The sequence below is a fragment of the Marmota flaviventris genome, chromosome 9, assembly GCF_047511675.1.
Source record: "Marmota flaviventris isolate mMarFla1 chromosome 9, mMarFla1.hap1, whole genome shotgun sequence".
NCBI lineage: Eukaryota > Metazoa > Chordata > Mammalia > Rodentia > Sciuridae > Marmota > Marmota flaviventris.
In genome coordinates, this window is record NC_092506.1 from 51,739,119 (window position 1) to 51,760,046 (window position 20,928).

A 20,928-nucleotide genomic window follows, 5' to 3' on the forward strand; every position below is an offset into this window, starting at 1 on the left:
TATCCGTCTGTGTGTCAGGCTCTGTGGGCAGATCTCTGAGATCATATGGTGGCATTTCCCTGATGCACTATGTGATCCTTGATAGAACTTTCTGGAAAACAGGTCATGCACAATGAGGGCGAGGCATTACCATGGGGCAGCAGATGGGCTGAGAGAGTGTGTCTCTAGAAACTTCTTGTTCTGTTCACAGGAGCCAGCCCAGGAAGGGCTTGAGCAAGTGATAGTCAAAATGTATTTGACAAGCAACCTCAGGGTGCAGGCTCTAACCCATCTTTAGGAATGCTGAACACACAGAGCAGAGGCCTTGTACTTCTGGTTGGGTCTGGCATATGCCTTTTTAAAAAATTTGTCCTAATTAGTTATACATGAAAGTAGAATGCATTTTGACACATCATACGTCAATGGAGTATAACTTCTCATTCATCTGGTTGTACATGATGCAGAGTTATCTAGATCGTGTAATCATATATGCACATAGGGTAATAGTGTCCCATTCATTCTACCATCATTCCTACCCCCACACCCCCTTCTCTCCCTTCACTCCCCTCTGTTTAGTCCAAAATACCTCTATTCTCCCCACCCCCTTATTGTGAATTAGTGTCTGCATATTAGAGAAAACATTTCACCTTTGGTTCTTTGGGATTGGCTTATTTCACTTAGCATAATATTCTCCAGCTCCATCTATTTACCCAGAATATGGCATATACCTTTTAGTTGCTGGCTGGTTAAAGAAACCTCTAAGGAAGGGCCTGCACAGCTGGAGAAGCAGGGAGCACCTGAAGGGCTTGGGTGGCCCTGTTTATGGCTGCTCTGAAGGTATGTCTACAGTTTAGCATCGGGTACACACCAGCGCAGGCCAACTGAGGCGCTTCCCGGAACCTGAGATTTCTTCACTCCTCAAGTGGGTTTTTCCTCTCCCAAGTGTGTCTTGGCCTATCACATGTGGGTAGGTCAGTGGTCAGGCTGGTATAGGCTCAACCATAAGCCATTAATGTCTTTGATCTGCAGCATCTTTTTACCAATATGGGAATGGTTAGACCTCCAGCCAGGGGGAGGCAGGGAGTTCTGGCCTCAGTGCCTGGCAGGGGCAATGCAGTGGGTTGGGGTGTGCTGTACCAGGGCATCAGCTCCCAGGGCAAAGGTTTTGCAGTAGATTCCCAAGATCAGCCTGTGGTCAGACCTCAAATAATGCATTTGGCCACTTGGGACCGTGCCGTTGGCGATGTTGGCATGTTGGACGTGGGGATGCAGTTTGGAGGTTTATAAACTATTTTCAGATGATGTGGCTAATTCCACACCTTTTGGTTTTACCCTCTTCATTGTGGTGTTCTTCTCTCTTCCATCCACTGGCAGTCCCAAGCCTGATGAGGCCCAGGTGGCTCTGATTCTCTTTCCTGAGTTGCAGACCTGCCCAGCATCTCTCTATGGACCCTGAGCCCCACAGCATGCTCTTTCCTGCTATGGCATCTTTGCTTCTTGACTCTTCCTTTGGAGCCCTCAATCCCTGGAGAGATGCTTCTTTCTAGTTACCACATCGGTTGTTTGATCAGATATGCCCAGGTGGGTGTGAACCCCAGCAGGGACCCCAGCCCATGTCTATTCCTGGGAACAGTCTTGTCTCTGTGTGAGACATCCAAGGATCTGGCCACCACAAAAGAAGTCCAGATGCCCTGGACACCTGCATAGCACCAGCCCAGGCACTTTTCTGGGGGGCTCTTTGCCTATATCTTTACTGTGTCCCTGTGCTGGATGAGCACATAGATCTTCTTTCTTACTGGAGAAGAGAGTTGGCCCTGGGACTGGTTAAGGCTGCTTTTCTATGGATGTAGAGACCCTTTATCTGGTCATCAGTGTCTTTCAGAGCTGAAGACCTCAGAACAGGGCATCTTCCCATCTGACCTAAGGTGGTGTTGATGAGAGAGTACCCTGCCGGGGCTGTGGGCATTGCGAGTTCTCATCAGTGGGCATTTTTGAGAGCTTACCATGTGCCAAGCTCCATACATGGACATATCACTTAATAATCACCAACTATCTATGAAGGAGGTGAGATTATTATCAACCCCATTGTCCAGACAAGAAGACCGAGGCTCAGGGTGAGGTCGACCAAAACAGTAAAAGAGCTGGAGTAAAGTTGGGCACAGTGGCACATGACTTTAATCTCAGTGACTCAGGCCAGCAATTTAGCGAGACCCTGTCTCAAAATAAAAAATAAAAAAGGCTGGGGATGTAGCTCAGTGGTAGAGCATCCTTGGGTTCAATCCTCGGAATTGAAAAAAGTAAATAAAAAGCTGGAGTATAGCCCTCAGGATTCTGAAACCATAGCTAATGTTCTTAATTAGCTCTTGGGGGAAAAAAAATGAACTTATCAGGGTGAGGTTTCCTTACCTAAGGGGAGGCAACTGGAAGGCATAGAGCAGGGCTGGCAGGCTTTTTCTCAAAGGACCAGACAGTACCTATTTTTCGCTTTGTGGGCCCCTGGTCTGTCACACCTACTCAGCCCTCCTCACATATCTCCTAGAGCAGCCATAGATGACATGTGTGCAAATGGAAGAGACTGGTTTTAGTAGAAATTTATTTTAAAAAATAGATGGTGGGATACAGCTAGGTTGGTACAGTGCTTGCCTTGCATGCACAAGGCCCTGGGTTCAATCGCCAGCACCACACAAAACAACAACAACCACAAAAACAAAATGGTGGGTGCCGGGCAAGGTGGTGCACACCTGTAATCCCAGCAGCTCGGGAGGCTGAGGCAGGAGGATTGTGAGTTCAAACCCAGCCTCAGTAAAAGTGAGGCTCTAAGCAACTCAGTGAGACCCCCCCCGTCTCTAAATAAAATACAAAATAGGTCTGGGGATGTGGCTCAGTGGGTGAGTGCCCCTTGAATTCAATCCCCGGAACCACTAAAAAAAATAGATAGTGGGCTATGGACCACAGGTGACATCCTTCATGCAGAGGAATGAAGGTGGAGGTGGGAAGAAACTGGACCTCTGTTCGATGCCCGTGACAAGCTTGGTGCCCTTAGAGTATTTATTGGGCTTTTTCATCTTTGATTTCTTTGCGTCTAATAACTAACCACTGTGGGTTACTTACTAATTCATTTTAAATTGATGTATCAAGACCCTCGTAAGACCCACATAGTATTCTAGGAATTAAAGAGATTGAGAATCATATGGGTAGGGTCCTGCCCTCATGGAGTCCACGCCTGTGAGGACCACGGGGCTAAGATAGCCCTGGATAAGGAAATCACCTAGTGACTCGTGTCAAGTTTGCAGAAAGTATACTTGCTTCCCACTGTAGTTCCCCTAATTCCTCTTTGAGGACCCACTGGTTTCAAGTTTGCTGTCATTTGTACCCAGACTGAATCAAAAGGTAGGGACACGTGGTGCTGTAAGCCAGGATTTCAATATGTTTGTACTACATCATTATGCAACCCAAGCCTAATTGTGAATCATAATTTTTTCATTAACTGATCTCATTTTACTTGGTAATATCCATTTAGGCATTTGAGAGCAATAAAACTACATTTCTTTTAAATATTATATGATTCAGTTGGTTCACTGATTTAGAGTTTTACTACCCCCCATTCCAAACGAATGAGTCATACATCTTTTTAGAGATAACAAGGACCTTCAAGATCATGCAAGCCAGTGCTTCTCATCAAGCCTGCCTCAGAGGGATGGAGACTGAGCCGGCGCACCCCAGTTCTGGGATAGAGCTGTGGGCAGACCTCCCGCACACTGGACTCCCTCGCTTTGTCTTAGAAATAGGCGCTTGGTTTGCATTTTATTCTACAATTTATCATACTCTGATGGATCTGAGTTTCTCTTTTCTATCTTTAGAAGAAAAGATAGATGTCATTAGAGGCGATGGGGACAGTGACAGGCCCAAAGTTGAATCCCAGCTCCTTCACTTCCTTCTTCATGAACCTGAGCAAGTCTCTTGCTCCTCTGGGCCTTGCTTACTCCATTTGTGAAATAGAGATGATCAGGGTGAGAGGAGTCTATAGGGGGGCATGCTTAGAGGAGGAGCTGGCTCATGGCAAGAGCAAGCGTTCAGTGTGTGTTGGCTTTTATGGTCACGTCAGGGGTCACATGTGTCCAAATTGAAGGACGTGGCCCTGAGAGAAGGAGGGCTTGAGCTTCCTTATCCAGTGAGTTCAGCCGACACCTGGGAGTCCTGTTAATGTGTTGCTTTTACATCTCTCTCTCTCTCAAATCTCTGGCACCTGTATGCTCATGGCTCTAAGCCACCTTTCACCCCACGACAAATCCACCTTTCTAGCAATGAGGGCTTCCTACTGCTGGATCACCCATTCCACATTGGGAGGAACTGGGGTACTACAAGCTCACTCTTTTGTTCCCAGACCTCTTTCTCTGCCAGATCCCCTCCTAGAAAAGTGACCTAAGAGGTAGTGGCAGCCTGTAACTCTGAGTGCCCTAATCTAGAAGACCTAGGGACCCTAGCTCCCTGCCTGTGTCCAGCCCATACTTTTACGAATGCTATGTACTTATCCTCTCCAGACAGACAGCTGAGGAAATGGACATCCACAGGGGTCCTGCACCTGCGTCTCCTGTTCCTGACCAGCTTCTGCCTTCCTGGGTCTCTGTCCCATTCCTGGCCTCTGGCTCATCTCTTACTTACCTCCATATCTATAGCACAGAAGTGGGCCGGACATCTCTGACTAGTTTCTCTGACTTCAGGCCTTAACTGATCGCTGTCCTGGAGAACTAATGTGCAAGTCCCAGTCTACCACATGTCTGGCAAGGCCTGTTGTCCCCTTCCCCATTAAAAACAACAACAACAACAAAAGCAGTTTAAATGACCTTCCCTTGCTATAGTAACCCTAGTTACCATGGATTGTACACTCCTTCCAAGGCATGTGCTGGTCTAAGTGCTTTGTGTATGTTCTTTAATGTGACCCTCCCAGGTCTAGGGGGTTAATGTGTTCTCTGTGTCACAGGACGGGAGTTCCACTTAGGCAGGCTGAGTGGTTGTGGTGGTTCCATAGTCAGCGTGAGGTGGAGCAGGTTTTGAATCCATCAGTGTGTAAATCCAAAGCTCCTGCTCTTCCAGCTGGTGACGCCCCCTTCCATGTTCTTGGGCATGACCCAGTGTGGGGCTGCCACCACAACGTCCAGGGGTCCAGAGAGCAGTGCCCTGCAAGTGTAGCAGGCTGAGGATGGCTTGGTTGTCACCTGTGTCCTATTCCCTCTCCCAGTGGACAGAGCCGCAGGAGGCAGTGTGGTTGGAGTGATCACAGCCAGCTCATTGCCACACAGCGGAGCTAGCCATCTCTCAGCATGACCAGACAGGGCAGAGGAAAGACCCCAACCAGCCAGCTCTTAGCATGAGGCCTGCAATAGGAAGGGTTGCAGGGGAAGGTGTGCAAGCTGAGGAAAGAGAAGCAGAAGTCCATGCTGGAGCCATGGGGCATCAGGCTCACATCCCCCAGCCCACAGGCAGACTCCACCAGATGTATTTCTACATCCCTATGTCTCGTGGTTGTTGGATGCATGAAGGGATGTATTCGTGGATGAATGGATCATTGGGAAGCATGAAATTTTCAGTCTTCCCTCACTCACCAAAGAAGGGGCTAAGATTGTTGTGACCCAAGACCATTGTGAGGAAGGGAAAGTTGTTGTCGTGGTATATGCAGGGGTACACTCTGACCACTGTCTCCTTGTCCCTTTTCCTCCAGAGGCTCCTGCAAAGCCTGAGGAGGCAGAGGCTGAGCCCTTCACAGACTCCTCTCTGTTTGCACACTGGGGCCAGGAGCTCAGCCCCGAAGGCCGGCGCGTGGCCCTGAAGCAGTTCCAGTACTACGGCTACAACGCCTACCTTAGTGACCGCCTGCCCCTCGACCGGCCCCTGCCTGACCTCAGACCCAGTGGGTGAGCACAGTCAGTGACGGGGCCCTTGTCAGACCCGGGAAGGCGGGTCCTCACAGTGCTGGGGACAGAGTCAGGACTGGGCGTTAGAGCTTTGGGGGGTCCCTTTGCTCCTTTTCCCCTTGGAATCTCAGTCTCTCCATCTGCTGGGCAGGGGGAGGGCTTCCTTCTATTAGGGATTGTAAGGATTAATAACCCAATTTACTCCTTAAGGGCACTAGAATCATCTGGCATTCCCGCTAATATGTCATTTTAACCCAATTAGTTGCATTTTTATGAACAAATTTTTTTTTCCTGTAAATTAGTTTTTTAAAGTACATCCATCTTCCAGGGCTAACAAGTCATTACACCCGACAGAGAGTCTGTCTTGACTTCTCTCTTTGTTACACAAGGATGTTCCTTTAAGGTTCAGTTAGAATTTTTATGACTCCTAATTATTAAAAATGTGGGCACGTACCAGAGCTGGGAAAATCTCATTAACTCCTGTGTGCTCCCCCACACCTTCTTTTGCCCCCTTTCTCCTTATTTAAGAAATTTTCTTCAATCTGCAAATCATAGCTGCAAAAACTCTTCTCTGGAGTTTTTGGGAAATATCTTGCTGCTGGATTGGGAGACTGTGTTCTTTGAGGAAGAAGAATTTAATTCAGTTCCATAAACACTTAGGGAGCACCTGCTGTATGCTGTATAATTGAGTATGGTGATTCCTTGACCAGGGAGGACATGATCTTCACTTAGATATTATCCAAGAAGTCCTATTCTGTGCCAGCCCCATGTAGGCCCCGGATGGAGCAGTGGATGAAATAGTCAAAACTCTCCGCCTTCACGGAGCCTACATTTAACTTGGTTGGGAACAGATAGTAAACAAAACCAGTCAAATACCTAGCATGATCCAGTAAGTGCTATGCAGAAATTTGAAGTGGGGGAGGGTGACAGGGACCTGCTGGGATAGGAGTCTGGGTTGCAATTTTGGTTTTTAGTGGTGGTCAGAAAAAGTCTAAGATGGGAACTTTGGAGCCGAATTCAGAGGACCTGAGGAAAGCAGCCATGCAGACCCTGTCCTGGGGAGGGGTGTGCCCGGCAGAGGGACTGGCAACTTCTCCCCTGAGTTATTTGCATGCTGGGCGTGTTTGAGGGGAAGGAAGGAAGGAGGCTGGTGTGACTGGAACAAGGAGGCAAGCGTTGGAGATGAGGTCAGAGGGGCGACAGGAAGCAGATCCAAAGAGCAGTGGTTCTCCATCTTGGCTGCACCTTGGCCTCACTGTGGGATCTTGAAAAACAGTCCTGATCCCAGAGCCGTGTCCCAGACCAATTTAAGTGAGTTTCCAGGGTGACGCTAGGTGCCTCTGTTGTTGAGAGCTCCCGGGTGGCTCCACTGTGTGGCTCAGGTTGAGGCAGCAGGAGAAGGGTTTTGCAGGCTGTTGCCAGGGTGTGGCTTTTGCTCTGTGAGGTGGGAATCCATGGGAAGGCTGGAGCAGGTTAGTGGCCTGGTGGACTGTCATTTTCCAAGGCCCCACTGGTCACTGTGTTACTAGGCTGAAGGGGGGAAGGGAGGAAGCAGGGGGGAGCAGTCAGGAGGCTGCTGCATGCCCAGGGGGAGGTGGGGAGGCAGGGGGCTCAGGACGTGATGGCCAAGCACAGATGCTGAGCTGGGGCTGGATTCTGGAAGTTTCCAAGCTTCAGTTACATGCCTCTCAGCCCACTGGGAGGGCTGCAGAGACCAAGCCTGGGACTGGGAGAGGATCAGGTCTGATGTAGGGGCTCTGGAGAAGAGGGCCTTGGGGGAGTTGGGACCCTCTGGCTCCTGCAGGGGCTTGGCCAGCAGGAGAGCCAGGGACTTTGCAGACAATCTGGCACAAAACACTGTCCCAGCTCAGTACCTGTTTGTCCACAGTTAACGGGAGAACAAGAAGGAAGCCGTGGAAAGGGTGGACCTCCCTACTGCAGCCTGTTATGACCATAACCGGTTGACATGGCTGGGCTTGATAAAGATGCCCTTCACACTGTAGTGAGGGGTGACGAGGGGATGGTGTGGTCTTCCCATTTCAAGTAGAGTAAGCTCTGTTAGTCTGCTATTCATCTCTGTGACCAAAATGTCTGACAAGAACAACTTCGGGGAGGAAAAAGTTAATTTTGGCTCCAGGTTTCAGAGGTTTCAGTCCACAGTTGGCCGACTCCATGGCTCCAGGCCTGAGGTGAGGCAGAACATCATGGTGGAAGGATGTGGCGGAGGGAAGCTGCTCAGACCCTGAAAGCCCTGAAGCAGAGGAGTGAGAGAAAGGGACAAAGTATAAGCCCAGGAGCACGCCCCCACTGACCTGCTCCCTCCAGCCACCTGCCTGTGGCTACCACCCAGTAATGCATTCCCATTATTAATTCATCAAATGGAGTCACCCACTGATTAGTCACAGCTCTCATAATCAGATCATTTCACCTCTGAGCACTGCTGCAGTAACACAGGAGCTTTGGTGGGGGGGACACCTCATATGCAAACCATAGCTGAAGCCAAGGAATCAAAGGAGCGAGTGTTGTGTCTGACGTCCCACAGTGGATAAGGAGCCAGGCTGAGCCCTGAACCCGGGTGCCTGCATGCCAGCTGCCTCCGACACTGACCCACAGCTGTGATTTTGCCTGTGCACAATGCTGCTGCTGAGAGCCGACATTCAAGGCCCTTCACCCTGCATTGAGAGACTGTCACCTCCAGTGCAGTGTGCCTGACAGGGGACTCCGAAGGACCCTCGGTGGGCAGAAATCTCTAGTTTCCTCCTCGGCTGCTGGAGGATTTTCTCTCTGCAGATTCAGAATCTGCCCCACCCTTCCATCTGCCCAGGCTGGTCCCCAGCTTTATCTCCTTCCTGTTTGGGGAAAGATGCCATCTGGCTCACTCTGTTACCTGGCTGAGGCAAGGGGTTTCCATACCTGTTGGCCCCTTTTTCTAGACTTTTTCTAGTTCTTGCAGGGGCTTGGCCAGCAAGAGAGTCAGGGACTTTGCAGACAGTCTGGCACAAAACACAGTCTCAGCTCAGTACCTGTTTGTTCATAATTCACAGGAAAACAATAAGGAAGTAACGGAAAGGGTGGGCCTCCCTACTGCAGCCTGTTATGACAATGACGGTTGACATGGCTGGGCTTGTTAAGAATGCCGTCACACTGTAGTGAGGGGTGGCCAGGTGACGGTGTGGTCTTCCAGCAGACACAACACTCGCTCCTTTGATTCCTTGGCTTCAGCTATGGTTTGCATATGAGGTCTCCCCCCCACCAAAGCTCCTGTGTTACTGCAGCAGTGCTCAGAGGTGAAATGATCTGATTATGAGAGCTGTGACTAATCAGTGGGTGACTCCATTTGATGAATTAATAATGGGAATGCATTATTGGGTGGTAGCCACAGGCAGGTGGCTGGAGGGAGCAGGTTAGTGGGGGGTGTGCTCCTGGGATTCTACTTTGTCCCTTTCTCTCACTTGCTTTCTCTCTGCTTCAGGGCTTTCAGGGTCCGAGCAGCTTCCCTCCGCCACACCCTTCCACCATGATGTTCTACCTCACCTCAGGCCTGGAGCCACGGAGTTGGCCAACCGGGGACTGAAACCTCTGAAACCTTGAGCCAAAATTAACTTTTCCTCCCCGAAGTTGTTCTTGTTGGGCATTTTGGGCACAGAGATGAATAGCAGAAAAACTGCACCTCCCCTACAAGGCAGGGAGCTGAGCCTTCTCACCCCTCACTGAGCTCCCTGCAGAAGTGGCTTTAGTAACGGGTGGTTTCTCTTTGCACATAGTTTCTGGAACATCTGCCTCCCAGCTCACGTGCCAAACACACACACCCAAGGTGGAGGGCTGTTGATGAACCACTTGAGACAAGTATGTGCTCAGGTAGGACAATGCCTTCCTTTGTCTGGCAATTTCTACAAGAACATTCCTGTCTCATAATAAGTAAGACCAGACCGTTGCTTGGCTCACCCTGTTTAATTCATTTTGGAAAATATTTCTTCTGACTTTACTCTTATCCTATTTCAAACATTTATAGAGCTGGAGCCATGTTGTTAGGCAAGTGTTAGGTTCTGTATTTACATCAACTCCTTGGCTCCTCAGAGGAACTTTCTGAAGTGGGTACTATGATGGGTCTCCATTTTACAGAAGAAGAAACTGAGGCACAGGGGGGATTACATGACTTGCCCGGAGTCACTAGTGGCAGGGCTGGGGAGGAGCCCAGGCAGTCTGACAACAGAGGTGTCCATCCGTGTCCCTCTCATGGGGGTGGTGGGCCTGTTTTAACATAGCAGCATTTGCTGGCCAGTTTGGGATGGATGAAGGTCTGCTTCTACGTTTTGGAAAAATTGTTTTAGTGAACATCAAACCCATTACCAAGGCTCAGAGTGATTACCTGAATATGGCTGTTGATAGAATTGGACTGAGGTGGATGAGAGGGAGCCCCATGTTAATGACAGTATCCAAAAGCGCATTGCCACGGGTTCTTGCTTCTGCCTGAGCCCCTGTGCTTCCCATTATTGCCTATTGGCTCTGGGGGGTCTCTGTCCCTGGAGGGTTCCTTGGGTTCTTCACGTTGTTCCTGGTGTTCTTGGTTTTGCTCTTCTAAATTCTAACCCTGATGTTGTGCTCGACTGGGTCCTGGAGGAGGAAGTGGATATTCAGAGTCTGCCCCACCCTTCCGTCTGCCCAGGCTGGTCCCTGGCTTTGTCTCCTTCCTGTTTGGGGACAGATGCGATCTGGCTCACTTTGTTACCTGGCTGAGGCAAGATGCCCAGTACCTCAGCCACAGGACACTGCATAACCAGAATGGGAAGAGTTCCTCCAGGTGGTTGCTGGGCTTTGTCAACTTATTCATCCAGAAGATGTCCACTGCTCAACCAGAATGGAAAGACACCAGAAATACATCAGACAGAAATAGCTTCTGGAGTCTTCACTGAGGTCAGCATCCACATGGAAGCAGGTGGGAGGGCAAGAAAACTTGCTGATGACTTCCTGGTGTCCTTGGGGAAGAGTCACCTTGAAAGCTTCTAGTGAGGCAGGAGTCTGGACTGGATGGATGGCCCGTGGAGGCCCTGTCCCTCCATGGCCTCTGTGGCAGGAAGGCAGACCTGGGGGATGGCATCTCAAAATAGCTCTGCTTTTCAATGTTGACTCCCTTCCCCTGGGAAAGGAAGGACATAGGAACAGGAAGCACACAGTTTTCTCAACCTCATGTACAAAGAGAAAAGACAAATTTCCTTTCCCTGTAGCCTCTGGGGAAATCCAAATGTCTCTCATCCTGCATGGATGTACCAGGAGCAGAGTAGGCCCCAGAGCCACCTGGGGATGACAGGACATCACTGGCCTTTCTGGTGACCCTCATGGGCCTCACCCCATGGGAAGCATTGGAGCTGGGCAGGGATGGCCTTGCTTCTTCCCATGGTGGGATGACATGGAACTGCAGGGGTAAAGGGAAGAAATACAGCATCCCAACCTGGCTGGACTTTGCTCTGTCCTTATGTCACCAGATGCAGGTGCCAGATAGCCCATGCCTTTCTCTATGTGCTTCCTCCTGCCTCTTACTGTCTACCTCCTTGGGGTTCAAAATAACCCACAAAGGACATAAAAAGGAAAAATATCTAGCCTTGATTGTGGTGTAGACCAGAGGCATGAACATTTGTCAATACTCATAGGACTGTATATTTAAGATCTATTTGTTTTGCTGCATGTAAATCAAAAATTAAGTTTTTGAAAAATAAAAGCATGAGAAAGCCATCTGATAAGTCCTTTGAGTACATGGTGGAGTGGAGGTTGGAGGCACCATCTTTTGGGGAGGTCACTGAGAAGATGCGAGTTGTGGGGAAGGGGATCATGCAGGCTTGAAGCCAGCTGTCCAGCTTGGGGCAATGAGAGAAGCTGGACTTCCTACCCAGGAGTGCCCCTGGTGCTATTGTGACAGGCACATATCACATTCTTTCCTGAAAGTTATAGTTGTTATTTCCAAACAGGGGCCATAGGAGAGACTAAGGGATGAGCAACTGCCCTCTGGGGGATTGTGGGTGTGGGTAGGAGAAGAGGGGCCCAGGTCTCAAACTCCAGGGCTGCCACATTGGCATGGCAACTCTGTGGCCTGCCTCCAAAGTAACTCTGGGCAGAGTCCCAGACAGGCAATACTTCCTGCCTCTTACTAGATCTTTAGTGCTTCCTGAGCCTTGTCAACAATGATATTTTCTCTCTCTCCAGTGTCCCCTGAGGTCTATGTCCTTCCCTCCCAAGGGTTAGGATGGACTGGCTCTTGGGCTAACAGGAAAGGTTGGGGCACTAGGTATTGGTAAAGGAGATCAGACTATTGTCTGCAGCCCTGAGTAGGAGAGTCTGGGACAGATTCACACATAAACTCTCAAAGGAGCCCAGGTTTGGAGCTGGAGAAATCCTGTACCAACTTCAAAGTGGAAAGTGTGGGACAGGATGAGAACAATGAGAAAGTATAACCCAGAGCCAGGGCGTGGCTCTCCTGGGCATCCCCCCAAGGTGGCTATGGGGCACTTCCTGCTAGGATGGTGGTGGCAGCCAAGGTTTGTCTGTGTGGACTGGGGCGCCCTAGAGTCTGGATAGGCAAGACTGGTTCAGTAGTGCACACTCTAATAGACATCATAGGTCTCTGAACTTTGGGAGCCAACAGTGCTAGTGTCATTGGTAGATAGAATCGTGGTCTCGGGAAGAGGTCCCCATCCTAATCCCCTGAACCTGTAGTTGTACTACATGGCAAAGGGGAAGTAAGTTTGCTGATCCTATGACTTTAAAATAAAAAAAAAAATATACCAGACTACTGGGTGAGCCCAATCTAGTCAAAAGGGTAATTCAAGGTGAAAGAGGAAGGCAGAATCAGAGAGAGACGGCCACTTGAGAAGACTTGACTAGATACCGATGGTTTGGAACATGGCAGAGGGCCAAGAGCCAAGGAGTGTAGGCAGTCTCTAGATCCTGAAAAACAGATTGTCCCCTGGAACCCTCAGAAAGGAATGCAGTCCTGCCACCACCTAGGGTTTAGCCCTGTGAGACCTGTGCTGGATTTCCTGGCCTCTAGCACTCTAAGGTGATAGATTCATGTTGTCTTAAGCCAACAAGTTTGTCCTAATTTGTCATAGCAGCACCATCAGTACTAGGAAACTGATACAGATGTGAACTGGTGCATGGGATCCTGGGACAGGAAGGGCTCTGCACTTGGTTTCATGTTCCTGTCACTGTTTAAATTCTTAACAACATCTGCATAAGGTACAATCACAATTTCCTTTTGCACATTATGTAACTGGTCCTGGAGTTTGAGTGGATGCTCCAGGTGGGGCACCTAGGATCATCTTGGAATTAGATTGCTGGACCATCAGCTGCCATGGGATAATGATTTACACAAGAACCCCCACTTGCTCACTTACCATGAGCCAGGTGTGTTGTGCACGTGCTTACTGCACATCTGCTCATTTAACCTTATCCTCATGACTCTCTCAGGTAGTTATTCCTGTTCCCATTTTATAGAAGAGAATGTAGAATATTTGCAAGTTTCAGATTCCTGTTTAAGTTCCCACAGGTGCTACCTGGCAAATCCAGTGTTCCTCGTCACTCCAGGTCATACGTCATCCCCTTGTCCCACCCTTCCCAGGTCCAGGTGAACTTCTCTAATTTGGGCTGTGGTCTCTGGAGAAGATGCAAAAGTTGGTGTCCTCCTTGGCAACAACCTCAGGACAAAGGGTAAAAGAAACATCTTTAGTGATGACTCTGCTGTTGCATTGAAAATGCTAACTGCACAAACCTGGCTGAGGAAGGATGCTTTTAGCTAAAACACCTTGGGAAAATATTTCTGGTTCTTGTTAATGTTAAGCTCATTAGGGGCCAGTATGATGTTGTTCTTGAAGGAAAAGTAAGCTTAAGCTATATTAATAGAGTGAAATATCTTAAAAGAAGGAGGTGATTGTTTTGTTCTACTTTGCTACTCAGATCATAATTGCAGAAATGGATTTTAAGGCAGATAGAGGAAGTGGACCATTTAGAGGAAGATAATCCAGGAGAGAAACTGGGTTACATGACAGATGATACTGGTTCTTAGATTGTGGAGTAGTGGTTAAAACCTGGTTGCCTGGACTCCAAGGATGGATCTCTTGTTTGTAGGTTAGGTGACCTCTAACAAGTTACCTGGCTGCTCTGTGCCTTCATTTTCCTATCTGCAAATTAGGGATAGCAATACAAAAACGGAAGTGCAGAACCTGTGGAGTTTGTGGAACACTGCCTGACATGTGGTAGCTGCTATTTAATTTTTATTATTTGGGCCTCTGATTTGTAAAAGAGATGACTTGAGGTGGACCAGATCATGACTTAACTACCTGAAGGACCACTGTGTGGATGAAAAGCACATGGTACAGGACTCTGCCCTGGTGATGGAAGAGATCAAGGTCACACAGGGACTGTGGCACTGTGGGACAGGTCAGGTGAAGTCCCCAGAGTATAATTTCTCCCCAGCCACAGAGATCCGGCATCGGGGGTTGAGCCCTTTGGATGCCACCTTCCTCTGCCCCGGCCTACTTCTGCCCTGACAGTTCTGCTGTGCTCCACACTCAGCTGTAGCTGACTACTCATCCACAAATTCACTACATAGAGACATCCAGTCCCTAATATGACTTTTTCTTCAGAGTTGTCTGACTTTATTCCCTAAGCAACTATTCATTTAACTTCATGGATCCCATATATCTCAGATCTCTAAGATGTTTGGGGAACAAATAGTCTCCCTGCTCCCTGTGCTGGGAATTATTGTAAATGATCATTTTCCCTATTGGCCTACTTACAATCTACATTTATTTATGTACCAGATCTTTTTCTCTAAATTGGTAAAGTCATTGGAAAGACTGTTTGTTGAATTTCTGCCTCTGGAATGGAAGTTGAATAATTCGATGGTCACATGTACTCAGTGGTTTGCTCATTGATGATTCATGGGCCAAATTCTGTTCTAGAGCAGGCCAGGCCCATTTCTGTTGTATTGTAGACTGTTGAAACTCCCAGTTCTCAGATGTCTGTTATCCCTTCCAACATCTTGCCAGGTCCCTAAAGTCCTGGTAAGTATCCCCACCCTGCCTCCATTATCCCTCCTCCACTCCTCTGGCTCTTGCCTGATCTCATCTTATTGCTTAGCCAGGCAGGGAGTCAATGTACAAACTCAGGGATTCCATTCCTGTCCCATCCTGTGGTGAAGTTCCAGCTCACAGACATCTCATAGTCTGAATTCATTCTACTGCTCATGAATTCAAAGATTCACTCACATGTCCATTCATCCAGGCAACCTGTTTCTTCTTTCTACTCTGGGCTGGACATTGTGCTAGGAACATATGCTGTGTGGATATGTCCTGATATTATATGCAACTTATAGCCCAGTGCAGATACTGAGGTTTGTGCAATAATCACATATAAAAATGCATTGCAATCACATGCAAATGGCATGAAAGAAAAGCAGAGGAGCAGAGGGTAAGAGTCCAGCCCAGGAAATGAAACGAGCTTTTCTGTACAGGGTTATGGGTGTGTATTTAGGGAGTGAGGAACCAAACTTATAAGGGTGACCACAGATGCTTGGGGTTCTTTACAGGCAATACAGACCTGTAGCTACAAACACAGAAGCCAACAACCATGCTTTGGAGATGGGTACTGTGGCTCAAAACATCCTGGACAATGATAATCTAACATTCTTTCACTTCTGCTCTAACAATAGCTCATGTCCACATCTAGAGTTCACTCGCTGTCAGAGTTCTGCTTCCTGCCCATCATTTCAGCTGCCTTGGAGTTTTGCTTACTGATTTCTCAGGATTATCCTCCCCATTAGAAAGGACTTGAAAGGGTTATTGGTCCTTCTTTGGTACTATGAAATCTGGCTGTACAGAGCTCTGGAGCTAGGCTGCCTCAGTGGCTGACAGATGGCCCAATGATAGCTCCTTTGAGTTCAGAAATCAATATCTGGTCCTATGAGTTATGGACTAAATGGTGAGGCTACAAGGAAGAAGACTTGGAAACCTTTAAACAAGGAGTTCCCAGAATTATTTACCTTGAAAGCAGCAGTGTAACGGAGATAATTTTAAGTTCTTGATGTTCAGCAGTGTTTATTGTATCTGTTCATGTCATCCTGCTAGATGTGCTATCTCCTCTTCATTTTTCATGCAAAATGGAGTAACTCCTTCATTTGCCCCTCACACCAGGTCTCTGGGGTGCAGGTGACAAAGCATCACTGTCTCACTGGATGCATCTCTGGTTGGCATGGAGAGGCAGGTGGAGAGTGTCATTCAGCAGGGATTAGGAACAAGCTTTGGAGTCAGATGAACCCAGGATTAAGCCCTGGGAAGTGACTTACCACCTTGATTTATTTGTTAAGGCGGGACAATAATGTTTACTATATAGGATTGTAGGAAGAAATGGAATGGGCTGAAAAGATTGAAAAGTATCTGTGTATCTCTTATGGTTTATGGCTTATTATAGTCAGGAAATGTAAATGTTCACTATTAATTTTGCATAGAGCCCCTGGGCAGTAGGGATAAAACAGAATATTGACTCTTAGCTCCAGAGGTTAGAGAGATGTAGGCACTAACTAGAGGGTAGGAAAATCTTGACGGTTTATGCCCAGTATCTCCACCTTGCCCTCATATTTGTGTTTCATGAAGTCCAATATCCAGAGCTGAGAGGCCTGGGAGTCTATCTAATCTGGAAGGCCCTGGAAGAAGCTAGAAGTGTGCCCAGGTGAAGGTGAAGGCAGAGGAGGATTAGGAGAGTTCTTTAGGTGCAGGTAGGAGGACAGTGGCTGGCATGAGGACACTGGTGTCTCTAGGGGGTTAAGAAGGCATTGCTGGTACTGGGCCAGACTCTCTCCCTGAGTTTGTGCTCTAGATGGTCAATGAGGTCAGCTCTCTGTGTTGACTATAGCTGAGAGGGGAAGGCCTCTCTGGAAAAATCCTGGGGAAAAAAGAGGGAAAGGATGGGCCCCTAGGGAAAGTATCACTTTCTTTCTTGCTTTGTCCAGGTAGGTGTGTTCTCTGCATTCTATGAACCAGTGTAGTTGGGTCCCTGTTGTCAATGTGCGCCAGCAGACAGACCCCAGTTCATGACCTACTTTGATCTTCCTTCTAGAAGAGGTCTGTGTAATCCTCTCACCCCATAGGTCCAGCAGCCTCTATGGGTTATCTGTTCTGATGTCCTGAGACCTTATAGATTCGCTGAGGTTGAGGCAGGAAAAGATCTGCTAGTCTAATGTGGAGGTGCCCGGCTGCAGTGGATAATACCTGGATGCTGCCCTGGGCCTCATCTGGTGGTAGATTGCTAGACTTGGTCTCACTTGGCCCTCTGTGGCTTCCTTCTTCTCATGGGTAATGGCACTGATGCTCTTGATATAAATTTTTCTGATAAACAACTCAAAACAATCTAGGAGGAACTCTGCTGAGAAGCTCCCTGAGTTACTCCCTGTCCCCACATCTCCTTTTGTGTGCAGAGATCGATACAGTGGAGTTTTATCATGACCATCAATTCCAGCTTATTAGACACCATATTACTCCCCTCTCAGAAACACCTTATGTTTATCTTTAGTGGAAAATAGCTTGACTTTGAACAAGCATAAAAGTAAAAAAGGGAACTTTCCTAGCTTAACTTTACAGGGGAATGTGGCTCTTCACAAAATGAGTAGGGGCTTATATACTTAGGTGTCCTCAAGGAGCTTAAAGGTAAAAAGGCTGGTTACATCGGTGACATATCAGAATTCCACATTCTTGGGCCTTTCTTTGCAGAAGCCAGAGGAAAAGCAGGAGAGTAGGAGCAGCTATCCAGGGCAGGTGGTAGGGTGGCTTTGAATCGGAAATGTTCCCCAAAGGCTCATGTGTTGAGGGTTTGGTCCTCAACCTGTGACACTGCTGGGTGGGTGGAACCCTAGGTGGTCACTGAAGGTACACCTCTCTCTTTGCTTCCTGGTTGCCTTGAGGTGAGCAGCTTTTCTCCACCATATTGTAATTATGCCACCATTGGCCCAAAGCAGCAGGGCCAAGTGACCACAGGCAAATCTATGAAGCCTGAGCCAAAATAAAACTTCCCACCCTTTAAGTTGATTTATCTCAGATATTTGTTACAGCAATGGAAATCTGAATAATGCACTCCACTCTGGAAAAGCCAGGGCAGAGTCCTGGCTGTAGGCAAGCATGGAACAGAGTCCATGGTGGCCCAGTCCTGGAGGATCCAGTGCTGGGGAGAGCATCTCAGCCATGTGTATATGAGGCAAAGTCTTATATGGTTTAGTGCCGGACTGACAGACAAAGCAAGCTGGGTTCTGAAGCAGTTGCACAGGGCTTGAGTCTGGACACCCCCTTCCATGGCAGCTCTGCAGGGCTTGAGCTGCAGTGTTGAAAGCGTCTGTCTGGCGTTCAGTGTCCTTCAATGACATTGAGCATTGTGACTAGCAAATCTGTGCACATCTCACCTGACATGCCTTCTTCCCTCTTTGCCTTCTTCCTTAGCAATGTGTTCTGCTTCAGTGTGGAGATGGAGACAGTAACTATAGCTGTGTATGGACGTGGGCTGTGCATGTGAAGGGGAGGGGCATTTGAGAGGGAGTCTATTCAACAATGCCTGTTTTCCAGCCACCGCACTGGGCAGTGGGCATGCAGCTCTGAGCAGGGCTGGTCCCTACCCTCAGGAAGGGTTTGATCTAGTCATAGAGTGGCCAAACAGCCTGGTTTGCTGGGGACATTAAGTGCTAAAACTAATCCCTGGAAAACCCAGATGAGTTGGCCACCCTGTCTAGTCAACCCAGGGGTAAAGGGATTTTTTTTTTTTTTTTGGTGACATTTGGTGTGCAAAGAGGCTGGTTGGGAGGGAGGAAAAGTGTACCAACTGTTTCTGCAATGAGATTCTTCTGTTCACTCAGGAGTGTGGTGCTCCCGAGTTTTGTACAGAGAAGACAGCTTTCATGGTCATTTCTTCCTATAACAACGACATGGGGAGAGGTGGAGTGGCATGTCCATGGTCACACAGGGAGGAAGGGCAAAGCTGGGACCAGTTCCTAGGTGCCTCCATCCTTCCCACAGTGTTCTTTCCCTAAGAACTATCTACCTCGCCTCTCCACTCGCCCAGACCCACTTTCAGTTAGGTATTAAAAAACTGAAGGGGAATGGGAGGTGATGTGGAGAGAGTGGCAGGTGAGTCTCCAGAGAGTCAGCAGGTGGCTGCAGCTGGGAGGGCCTGAGCAGCTCCCAGGAGAGAAGAGTAGAAAGGGAGAATTTAAGGAGGTCAGGGAGTTGGACCTGGAGTGATCATTTAATAACAGTGGAACTGAGCACTTCCAGAGACTGAATGTGAGGAATTGGGGTCATAAATTCAAGGGAAGGGAGGACAGAAGAGTAAGAATTTGCTGGTGGAGAGAGGACCCGAATCTAATTCGGAGGGAGGAATTTTGCAAGAAAAAGGAATAGTCTGAGGTCAGTGGTATGCATGTAAAATGCAGGCTGTATATAAAAGCAAAACTGATAGCTTTGTTTCAGGCCAAAAGTATTCACTGAGTACCTACTATGTGCCAGACCTTGATCTGAGATGGGGAGATAGCACAGTCGCTCTCAGGCAGCTTCATTATAGGGGGAGAGAGACAATAAGCAAGTACATTATGATGCAATAACTAGGTGTTCTGTTATGTACAAAAGAATTTTCATATAAAAAACCTTATGTTCAGAAGTCTTTCATATGAAAATAGTGATCAGCAGGGTTTATCTTGTAAAACAAATACAACATTTCAATTCTGCTTGGAGAAAGACTGTCAGGAGATGGGTTTGCAGAGACTGGCAGCTTACATCATCTTAGATGTTACTGGGAGAAATTAAAATTGGTCTCCTTGAAAGGGGGAGGTTGTATTGTTATATTGAGAATTAAGAAGGGAACAGAGCAGGGGAAGGCAGTTAACTCTGTCTCTGAAAAACACCTGAGGACAACCTGGAGATGCAGATAGTAAGCTGAGGCTCTGGGAAGTCACAGGACACCCTTGGGCAAGTACAGAGGTCTAGGGTGCAGGCTTCATTGCTTGGGAAGCAGGGAGGATGGTGAACTTGTACCATTATATTGACCTCACTGGGAGCTGTCCATTGTACTTACATTAAAGAAGAATGATGACCAGGGGCTATTTGTTTGACCAGGTAGGGCATCACTTTTAAAATGCAATTAGCAAGTAGTTTTTGTGTTAATGTTCATCTCCATTTCCATGCCTAAGGAAAGCCCAGCTGCTGAGCTTGGTTACCCATCATAAAGAGTATCAACCAGCAGAATTTTTTTGACTGTCAATCACATACACATCTTTTAAGTGCTATTTAAAAATAATTATTCATAACAAGAAACAATTTTGGAAAGAATAGGATGAGCTTAAGGTTCCTGTCTTTCTCCTTCATTGAAGTTCCTCCCTCCCCCTCCCCCTCCCCTGTGTCGCTTCGCTGAGGTTGGATAAGCTGATTGCCTCTTCTCCAGCCACAGCACTGTCCTTCAGCCATGTGGGACCTTTGCATGACCCACTTTTGTGTGCTATTTAAGTTTCTGATCCAATCTCTCCTCTTCAGAGAGGGCTTCCTGACCAGCCCCTAGAGCAGCTGCCAGGCATCACACTATTCTCTTACTCCACGTGACTTTCATCTCAGCACTTGTATAAACTTGTATCACTTGTTTGCTTCTGTGTTTCTTTCTCCTGTCAAAGTATAAGCTCCATGAGGACAAGGACTTTGTCCACTTTCTGTTACACTCTCAGTGCCTACAAAGTACCTGCCCGGTAGAAGAGGCTCCATAAAAATTTATTCCATTAAACAGAAGAATGAATTCTACACCAATCTGTTAACTTGGTGGTTTTATTTTTTAAAAAAAAATGCAGGTATGAAGTAAATTTGGGAAAAGGTTCAACTCTTTCCCTCCCCCCACCTCCCCTTGGTGAGAAAGAAGGAGAGCTGGAAATAGAATGGGAGAAGTTTCTGTAAATTTCTGGTAACCATAGAGACAGTGATTTTAGTTTATTAATCTCATGCTCTTAAGCAGGCTGGGGCCCCATGGC

The 20,928-nt window shown here is 47.8% G+C and overlaps 1 protein-coding gene across 2 annotated transcripts in view; it reads left to right on the top strand.

Annotated features, from left to right (window-relative positions):
- Galnt18 (polypeptide N-acetylgalactosaminyltransferase 18) overlaps window positions 1-20,928 on the top strand; it is a 346,719-nt gene that overhangs the window by 162,189 nt on the left and 163,602 nt on the right. For both annotated transcript variants that reach the window (XM_027942359.3, XM_027942360.3), the window contains exon 2: window positions 5,699-5,891. In XM_027942359.3, coding sequence (XP_027798160.1) covers window positions 5,699-5,891 — 193 coding nt within the window. The remainder of the gene's footprint in view (window positions 1-5,698; window positions 5,892-20,928) is intronic.